At 35.7% G+C, this 11,335-nt stretch overlaps 1 protein-coding gene across 1 annotated transcript in view; it reads left to right on the top strand.

Annotated features, from left to right (window-relative positions):
* Window positions 1-761: 761 nt before the first annotated feature.
* LOC138695187 (hemolymph lipopolysaccharide-binding protein-like) overlaps window positions 762-11,335 on the top strand; it is a 30,169-nt gene continuing 19,595 nt past the window's right edge. Inside the window, exons 1-2 of the mRNA XM_069819646.1 lie at window positions 762-809; window positions 2,905-3,040. Of these exons, the coding sequence (XP_069675747.1) occupies window positions 762-809; window positions 2,905-3,040 (184 nt within the window). The remainder of the gene's footprint in view (window positions 810-2,904; window positions 3,041-11,335) is intronic.

Here is an 11,335-nt window from a genome sequence, read left to right as displayed (position 1 = left end):
GAGGTGGACGATCATCTAACCAGAATGGAGGTATCGTGTGGTTAGCACGATGAGCCCCCAACCGTTACGTAACCGGATTTCGCTATGTATCGTAGCTCCCCAAGTGCATCACGATGCTAAGCGGGCACCGGTCCCATACACTGGCCGAAATTTCATGAAACAATTTCTTCTCCCATGAGGACTCGAACCAGCACGCATTCCGTAACGCGAGTCCCAGGCAGGATGCCTTAGACCACGACGCCACGGCGCGGGACTTGAATGCCATATACCGCGAGAAAAATAATAGCTACGGATTTATTAGCATTGATATCTAAACCAATCAATAGCCATCGGTTAAGATAACTCGAAATTTTCTGTCACTCCCATACAAGTGATTTCTCAATATCTTAACCGATTTTCTGAGGGCACTAATGGCTATTTCCTTCAAAATGCTGTGTGTTAGGCCTAGATTTTTACATTTGTTAGCAAAGAAGGAGGGTATCGTACCTCGTGCTCCCACCATCAGACCTATTACATCAATATTTATCTTTATAGGACGGGATTGTTGGTTCATAGATACGTTTCTTTTCACTGTCCACCTCATGCGGTTGATCTGCATGTGTCTCAAATCTGATGGTGGGATTGAGAATGTATGCCGAGCTGTTCTTAATGCAAATTATATAAATTCGCCAAACACTTCCTTGTGTGGATAGTCCCTGCACCTCTTGATGGACTGTAAAGCCTATATCCTTCAGTGCCTCGGCCAGCATAGAACCGATAACATGGTGACGGATGTTGAGAATAGTCTCACTCTAGGAGCAGAAGCCAAGGTTATGGGGAATAATAATAATAATAATAATAATAATAATAATAATAATAATAATAATAATAGAAAAAAATAAAATAATAAGTTATAATAAATGTTTTTAAATTATGCAAGATCTAAGCCTATAAATTATTAAAAATGGATCCGATATGCTGCTGTACAAATAGCAAATTTTAATGTTTCTGGAGACAAGGTACAGAGATTTAGAATTATTTCTGTTTAATAACAGACGAGTTTACTTTTTTGGAATCAATTATAATATTAACACTACGTAAATAATAAAATAATAACAGAATCGCTCACTTTGTTCAGAGCCTAAAATATTAATGTAAATTAACAATATTCTTCAATCTATTCACGACTCTACACAGCTCCGCAGAATGTCATTATGCGTTGTTCGTGAACATACAGTATCATCTTTAGCGTGCGGGAGCACAGTAAGGCGCGAGTAACATTTATACTTCTCGCTGTACTCAACTGAAATCTACTGCTTTGGTATGAATTTCCCACCTATGCTCATCAGTTCATCACGCACACAATGTGCTCCCTATGCTCATCACACACATGTGCTCAAAAGAAGCAATGGTATGTATGTATGTATGTATGTATGTATGTATGTATGTATGTATGTATGTATGTATGTATGTACAGTATGTATGTATAGTATGTATGTACAGTATGTATGCATGTATGTATGTATCTATGTATGTATGTATTTTTTACTTGTTTATTTAACGACGCTGTATCAACTTCAAGGTTATTTGGCGTCGATGGGATTGGTGATAGCGAGATGATATTTGGCGAGATGAGGCTGAGGATTCGCCATAGATTACCTGACATTTGCCTTATGGTTGGAAAAAACCTCGGAGAAAACCCAACCAGGTAATTAGTTCAAGCGGAAATCGAACCCGCTCCCGAACGCAAATCCAGATCGGCAGACAAGCCCCTTAGCCGATCGAGATACGTCGGTGGCTTGTATGTATATATGTATGAATGTATGTATGTATGTGTGTATGTATGTATGTGTGTATGTATGTATGTGTATGTATGTATGTATGTATGTATGTATGTATGTATGTAAAATAAATAAATTATGGTTTATTTAACGACGCTCGCAACTGCAGAGGTTACATCAGCGTCGCCGGAAGTTTTTGCCCCGCAGGAGTTCTTTTACATGCCAGTAAATCTACTGACATGAGCCTGTCGCATTTAAACACACTTAAATGCCACGGACTGGGCCGGGATCGAACCCGCAACCTCGAGCATAGAAGGCCAGTGATATACCAACTACGCTACCGGGACCGATTGTATGTATGTATGTATGTTTCACACTGATGCACAGTGGGACGGATTGGGATTCTAGCCGGAACAAAATCAATTTTCACATGTTCTCATTTTTATGCGTTTCCTATCTCAAGTTGTTCCTAATGAATCACAGAATGCTTATCTATGAGAAAGAAGCTTTGACACTAAACATACGGACGTCACACAATGATGTTGACGAGGATTCCCCTCCGTAACCAATTTTATTGCTCAGCCACGCTGTTTTCTGTGATCTGGAAGTGAAACATTCTGTGATTCTGAAATGGAAAATGAAGAACAAGGTTGGTACATAATTATTATATAAATTTTATGTTCATAATAACTTTGAATTTTTAGAAACGGCATGTTAACTTAACGGCGGGAAATGCGATTTTTTAAAACTATTTCTCAAAGTAAACGTTGACTTATAATAGGAGAGTCACACAGAGTCACATTTATTTTTATGTCAGAATGTAGGTTTAAGTGTGCACTTTAAGACTAACCTAGTTTCATTTGCTCTTACTGACCGCTCTGCATGTGGTTATTTTTTTTTCAGACTCGGAACCGTTACCGGTGATTTCGCGCCGTGATCTATTTCCAATATTTGCCAATAAAAGTGGGGACTTGGATGAACTATATAGATATGTTTTGAACCAATCATGTATTGAAACATGTGATTCTAATAGTGAGAAGTGCATTCATAATATTTTGAAAAATATTCGAAGTAATTTTAACAGACGTTGGATGCAGTGTCACCGTAAAAATGATTATTTTCTAAAAATCATTGTTCTTGGCAGGTCAGAGGCAACAACAAAGATATTTTTGAAGCTAGAAAACAGGGACTTATTTCTAGATTTCGCTCTCAATTAGGTCTTCTTATTGACAAACAGAAATCTGGTGGCCCTGGGACATCAAATGATTGCAATATAGCACGTTGGTTTTTTTGAAGACCCACAAATTTACAGCCAATATTACGGGCATTAGTAACACCTCATTCACAGATTTTCTGTAATTTTATGCACCATTTCATGTGGATATTCAATATACAGTATATTGAGGCATTTGAGAAGTACACCAATGATACAGCCCATTTATATGTACAATAGATATATGCCATCCAGCGTGCATGAAATGCTTATACATGTAGGAAAAATTGCAGAAACTGCGATACTTCCTATTGGGATGTTATCTGAAGATGCTCAAGAGGCAAGACACAAACATTTACAAAAGTACAGGTTAGACCACGCTAGGAAGTGTCCTAGTGAGAGAAACTTAGATGTCCTACACATGTTGTTAGTATCTTCTGATACCATCATATCCCAGATCAATCGACATCCAAATACAAGAAAATCAAAAATGTAATTTGAGGTAATTAAACTACTACAAGTACCAGCTACGAGTGCCAACAACAGCACTGCTCAACTGCAACCTCAAAATGAGGACGACAGTAACGCTAGCGGATCCGACACTTCTGGACACTTCAGATTTCTAAACATGAGTCATAAAATTTACTACATATATTACTTTTCTCTTCATAGTAGTCTGTAAAATAATTTCTATTTACTTTAATTTTTTATTTGCATTAGTTGTATGCAATTTCTATTACTGTACGATTATATTTTAATAAATAGCATTCTATACTAAAATAATAATTCTCCTACAAATATTTCATCAAATGTCATAATAATTTACCCTTATTTTGCTATTTTCAACGATTCGAAAGGAATTTATCAATATTAGATTTTGTTCCGGCTAGAATCGCAATCCGTCCCACTGTGTGATGTGGAGAAACGCTCTAAATGCGACTGTGAGAAACTTATTTTTGTGAATATTCGTGGTGCATAGTTCCACTTTGTTTAGATCTTTTTTGCGACGATTTCCACTACTGTGATCAGTACAGTGAATAATTTCAGGTATGCTTACATTTCCTTATCATTTCTTCATAGAGTATTCTGTAGTCAATTTCATGAATATTATATATCTGGTATATCATTTTCATGACATATCATTTAGGGAGATTTTGACAGCATGGTATGCAGCTAAATGAGATTTATTGCCTGATAAGTCAAGCAAATAGCATTGTTTGCATTAGACATTATAGCTCTGGGTTGAAGAATTTGAAAAAATCATATCTCGAAAACTAGTTTTTCATCGGATATAGAAGTGTATAGGGAGGTTTCTTATTTCAACAGGAACGTACTGGGGAACAATCGTGAAAATTCATTATCACTTGGTGAGCCTTTCTTGTTAGTTTACGATTCTTCGCTGCTAGACCCTATTTTATAGCCTATAAACAAACGAAATAGTCACGTATTTTTGTGAAATAAAAAGTTATTAGAACTTAGTAAAGAAATTCACCGATAATCGCAATGGGCAGTTATGTTAGATCTAGAATACAATATGATATACAATACTGACCAACAGGAAATTCAAAATCCTGATCAAATTAATGACAGAAAATTCTGCCGTTGGATGTGTTCGAAATGTTTTCACCATTTCAATATTGGATAAACTTTGCAGTCCTACAACTTGTGAAATACAATTATTTATAGTTTTGTACCTCTTTCTACATATATTCTATGACGAAAAAAACACATGGGTGTCCTTAGCACAGATCTCACATTTTCAAGTTCCCTAAAAATAACATTGAGATTTCAGCCTTACTGAATATATAGGAAATTCATGCAGAATTTTTAAGTCATGAACATTGTTTTTCATATTAATTCAGTGTAGCTTAATCTATTTTTAAACAGGTTTCTAAGAGTGTAGTCCAATTTCATATGCAGTAGTTCCCCAATAGTTAACGATACTGTACATCAGTGGTCATCAGCACTCGCCGAAATGTGTAACGGGTAAAGAATGTATCGCAATATGCACCGTCGTACAGAAAAGAGAGGAAGAAAGCATATCAGCCAGCAGTCGCGGATGCATAATAGTGCCGTTCTTATCCACGGGTAAGAGACGCCAGCCCGAAGGTGCACAGTGCTGATGACCGCTGTTGTACATGAAAAGTATTCTCTAGATTTTGTAATCTTTCCTTTACAAGTCACAGAAGTATGTTGTGTTTTGGATGCAGCTAATTACATGAAACAGAGATGCAATAAATATTAAGAGAAAATCGAATCCAGAAAGCTAACAAAAACTTTCAGCCACCGAACTTCACTTAATTTGCAAACCAAATAATTCATGCGCAGCACGCGTTAAATCCTTAATAAAATAAGAGGAAACAATCAAGCAGAGATAAGATGTCGGGGAGGAAACAATTACATAATATTTAATTAACTAAAATGAATTATGAATTTTAACCTGTGGTTTTCTGCTGTTGCGATATGGTATTTCCTTCCGCCAAGGTTACTGTATCGCTAGACATATACACAACCACTTCCCTCCACACTAATCTCAATTAGCAATCTCCTGTAATGTTACAATTTAACAACTCCCAATTCTACAAATAAAACGTAATTTTCAAACTTACTGCAGATGTCATACGAAAACTTTGTGTCATGGAAAACTCAGGCCGGGTGCACACAGAATCAGACGCGACGCGACGCTACGTTTTGCTTTACAACGCCTCGCGACAGCTTAAAACTGTCTGCTCGCGACAACTGATTTGCTGGCTGTGTGGGTTTGGAAAACTGGTCTAGACTAGAAATAGCGTTAATGAAAGTATATATGTACTGTACATATGAGAAATTCTATTGTATTTGGTTATTTCTTAAGGTCGTCTACGCCCAAAAATCTATGTGATTGAAAGAGCCTTAAAATTAAATACTACTAGAAATGGCGTCAATGAAAGTATATATGTATATATCAGAAATTCTATTGTATTTGGTTATTTCTTAAGGTCGTCTACGCCCAAAAATCGATATGATTGAAAGAGCCTAAAAATTAAATACTACTAGAAATGGCGTCAATGAAAGTATATATGTATATATGAGAAATTCTATTGTATTTGGTTATTTCTTAAGGTCGTCTACGCCCAAAAATCGATATGATTGAAAGAGCCTTAAAATTAAATACTACTAGAAATGGCGTCAATGAAAGTATATATGAGAAATTGTATTGTATTTGTTTATTTCTTAAGGTCGTCTACGCCCAAAAATCGATATGATTGAAAGAGCCTTAAAATTAAATACTACTAATGTAGTGCACAAACGTCATTTTGTATGTTTATGACTACTTCACGACTCACAATAAAGAAAAATAATATTAAATCAATAATGAGTGATATTATAGAGCAGACAAATAGGCCTACTATAAATTATTATTATTAATTATATTACTCACGTGGTGCTTTCATCTCATTTGCAATTTCTGACCTACTTTTAGAAATCACACTATTGTCTTGATATTGTTTCAAAGATTGTATAGAACGTATCTTTTCTGTACTAAAACAACTAACTTATCTGCATCTAGCTCCAATATGAATAATGTGCACTACACAACAATATACAGGGACATTATTTTATTTTTACTTCAATTTTTATTGTACCTGAGTTTTTTAATGTACCTCACTCCCAGCCCTTCTATTAATGAAGTTCCAACTGTCCTCCACAAAGAACCAAGGCCGCATACAGTAAGCAGTACTGAGTTAGTGAATATAGTCCGTTCCAGAACTATGTTCGCGTTTTCCAGTGACGAAAGTGCTTCCAATATTGAATCATAGTCGTCCGTGTGCCTACTTTGCATCCCGGTTTCTCCCACCCGCTTCTGTTCGCTCCACTGTAAAGTATGTGGCTGGGCTGTCCTAGTTCTTTTCTGAAAACATTAATTTCTGTTAGGAATTAGACGTCTACGTAATATTATACAACTCTTTAAAATAAATAAAAGAGTCTCGTGAAGTAATTAACTGTCACGTGATTTCCTTCTTTCTACGATCCTGCCACAAAACCACTTTGACGAACAGTAGATAGCATGTCCGAATAATTTTATGTTTTCGGATCAGGCAGAAGTGAAGATTGAATTTACAGTACGAAAAGTACTCTTTTATAGAGTAGGTACAGAATTATTTCAACATGAGTTACTAGTACGTAGGACGAAACTGGTAATTGGAATTAGGTACAGTAATCTACAGTACGATAATATGAACAAAAGAACTGAAGCCTGTATCGAAATGAACGGTCACCATTTTGAAAAATGTGTTTAAATAACAATAGTATGATTATTTTTCATTTTAACTTCATTCTCTATATTGTACGCTAATGTGCTGTAGACAGTATAACATACACAGCTCAGTTCGTGAGTTAAACATTTATTGTTGATACAGTACTGTATTTTGATTAAAGAAGAACCTAATGAAAATTATCAAACTAAAAATCGTTCTATTTCCCTAATTTACGTAAATGGATTAACTACTTTTCTTCCCTCCTATACCCAGTAAAGTGATTTGTTTGTATTTTACGCCAGTATAATCGAACTCCAGTCGTGGAAAGGGGTAGCAAACGGTGTTTTCGCTTCTCAACCGTTAATCCAAAGGTATAGCCAGGTTAATATTAAAAAATGTTAGTAAAAACAAAATGATGTCCCTGTAGTATTTGTAGATAGTGAAAGCGTGCAATCATAGCCACTACTAACGCATGCGCAGTACACTGCAGCTATCAGTCTCCTCGCGACGAACTTCAAGCAGAGTCATTCGATGTTGTCCCTCTGTGTCTGCTCGCGACCGCCTCCGCGTCTGATTCTGTGTGCACCACATCATAAGAAATCAATGGGAGACAAGTAACATCAGACAAAATGTCGCGTCTGATTCTGTGTGCACCACATCATAAGAAATCAATGGGACACAAGTAACATCAGACAAAATGTCGCGTCTGATTCTGTGTGTACCACATCATAAGAAATCAATGGGAGACAAGTAACATCAGACAAAATGTCGCGTCTGATTCTGTGTGCAACACATCATAAGAAATCAATGGGAGACAAGTACCATCAGAAAAAATGTCACGTCTGATTCTGTGTGCACCACATCATAAGAAATCAATGGGAGACAAGTACCATCAGACAAAATGTCGCGTCTGATTCTGTGTGCACCACATCATAAGAAATCAATGGGAGACAAGTACCATCAGACAAAATGTCGCGTCTGATTCTGTGTGCAACACATCATAAGAAATCAATGGGAGACAAGTACCATCAGACAAAATGTCGCGTCTGATTCTGTGTGCAACACATCATAAGAATTCAATGGGAGACAAGTACCATCAGACAAAATGTCACGTCTGATTCTGTGTGCACCACATCATAAGAAATCAATGGGAGGCAAGTACCATCAGACAAAATGTCGCGTCTGATTCTGTGTGCAACACATCATAAGAAATCAATGGGAGACAAGTACCATCAGAAAAAATGTCACGTCTGATTCTGTGTGCACCACATCATAAGAAATCAATGGGAGACAAGTACCATCAGACAAAATGTCGCGTCTGATTCTGTGTGCACTCGGCCTAGGCACACTTAACACAGAGAAGAAGTGGCTCGGACATCAGGTGGAGGCATGATGACTTTTTTTTTACACCCTTAATCTGATTTATAATGCTAGCTTAAGTTTTTTTTAAGTGATTGGGAAATCCAACTAATATTAGTTTAAGTCACTGTGTTATTAAACATGAAATATTGCCATTTAATCTGTCATACCAATTGCGTGATTGATATGCTGTCACTTATCAAGGAAATAAAAACGAGGACGCAGGATAGGAATATAGAATAAGTAACAGACATTCCCTGGATACGGAGTACTCAATTTGTCAGGAGAAATCAGAGAAGGTGAGTTCCAGTTTAATATTTTCTTGTAAAGTTATTTCAATTGAATTGACAAAGCATAAATGAAAATAACCCTTCCATTGAATTTCGTATGTGTATATCATTTCGCACAAAGAAGCACATACAGATGTTGTAACAGTAGAGTTCAAGTCCATTATATTGAATTTTGAATTTCTGACTCGTGTTTAAAGTTTCGAAATGTTGAACAAATTGGTCTCTGTAGTCAGGTATAAACAATAAAGAGTTTCAGTAACTTTTCCCATAGAGGGGGAGTTGTGTATCTGTCTGCAGGAAAATGCAGACACAATCATGATCCGAAAAAGGTGTCGGTGTCGGCACTGTACTCAGTCAGCAACGCTCGCGTACACCATACAACCGTACTCTGCCGTGGTAAAAGTAACACTGCTTTTCGAGTCTCTCCCATTTAAAGAAATGTATCAGTGCACACAGAGAGGTTGGGATGGGGGCACGCCACTCCGAAGCCAGCACGTCGCCTCTTTCGAGTCACGAGTGGCCCTACATAGCGACACGTTGCGTCTGACTGTAAAAGAAATTTCGCGACGATTTTGAATTTGATAATCAATTTTGTGAAGAGATGGCGTAATATGGTATAGAAACATTGGTGAGACATTATATAAAAATTCTGGAAACGGTCAGGATACATGTTCATTTCTTTCATCACATCTTCTATTACAAAATATCTCAAAACTCGCTTAGATTATCTTATAACTTTGCGGAATCAACATCAGATTTTATTATCTATTCTGCGGAATTAACATCAGACTTTATTATTTATTCTGCGCAATCAACAGCATAATTTATTATGTAATCCTTGTCAACGTACCTCTTTCTATCCATCCTATTTGACAGTGTCAGTTTGACGCCTATGGAACTCCTACCTCGTCATGTCAGAGATTGCCGAATGGTTAATCAATTTAAATTAAAAATTAACAATTACATACTTTTACGTGGAATTGATTGTTAGTGTTGGCCGAATTTAATAGGTTATTCTATGTGTTTATATAAATTGTCATTTAGGTATATTATAAAGTGGAATTAAGATATAAATTTAATTACAGCACTTCATCATGTTCAGTCAATACTTCGTTACACAATATGTAAGCTACTTAATGTGCAGGATTGCGAATTTATATTTAAATATTTCTACGTTTTATTGTTTTAGTGTATATTTCACTTCTGTAGTGTGGAAGAGAAGGCTTCATGGCCTTAACTCTACCAGAATAAATAAATAAATAGACAGACAGAGATAGATAGATAGATAGATAGATAGATAGATAGATAGATAGATAGATAGATAGATAGATAGATAGATAGATAGATAGATAGATAGATAGATAGATAGATAGATAGATAGATAGATAGATAGATAGATAGATAGATAGATAGATAGATAGATAGATAGATAGATAGATAGATAGATAGATAGATAGATAGATAGATAGATAGATAGATAGATAGATAGATAGATAGATAGATAGATAGATAGATAGATAGATAGATAGATAGATAGATAGATAGATAGATAGATAGATAGATAGATAGATAGATAGATAGATAGATAGATAGATAGATAGATAGATAGATAGATAGATAGATAGATAGATAGATAGATAGATAGATAGATAGATAGATAGATAGATAGATAGATAGATAGATAGATAGATAGATAGATAGATAGATAGATAGATAGATAGATAGATAGATAGATAGATAGATAGATAGATAGATAGATAGATAGATAGATAGATAGATAGATAGATAGATAGATAGATAGATAGATAGATAGATAGATAGATAGATAGATAGATAGATAGATAGATAGATAGATAGATAGATAGATAGATAGATAGATAGATAGATAGATAGATAGATAGATAGATAGATAGATAGATAGATAGATAGATAGATAGATAGATAGATAGATAGATAGATAGATAGATAGATAGATAGATAGATAGATAGATAGATAGATAGATAGATAGATAGATAGATAGATAGATAGATAGATAGAGAGATAGAGAGATAGACAGACAGACAGACAGACAGACAGACAGACAGACAGACAGACAGACAGAGAGATAGATAGATAGATAGATAGATAGATAGATAGATAGATAGATAGATAGATAGATAGATAGATAGATAGATAGATAGATAGATAGATAGATAGATAGATAGATAGATAGATAGATAGATAGACTACAGAAAATAAATAAATTAGATATGCCATAGGCCTACATTCTTTCTTTTTTCAACCACTAAGAGTGCACACAAAAGTTTATCTGTTTTTTACATTAGCAAGTTGTACGAGAGCCAGGGCATCCTCATCGTCTGAAAAGATATTACGAAAGCTGTGCGACGCGCAAGTGTCGCAACGGTTTTTGACTCTTCAGTATGCTTTGATTACGTCATGTCCGCTCATGTCTCCGCCCGACGTCCGAGTCACGT

The sequence above is a fragment of the Periplaneta americana genome, chromosome 2 (genome assembly GCF_040183065.1).
Source record: "Periplaneta americana isolate PAMFEO1 chromosome 2, P.americana_PAMFEO1_priV1, whole genome shotgun sequence".
Classification (NCBI taxonomy): Eukaryota; Metazoa; Arthropoda; class Insecta; order Blattodea; family Blattidae; genus Periplaneta; species Periplaneta americana.
The sequence above is the reverse complement of the archived record's forward strand: the minus strand, read 5'-3'. Positions and strand labels throughout refer to the sequence as shown.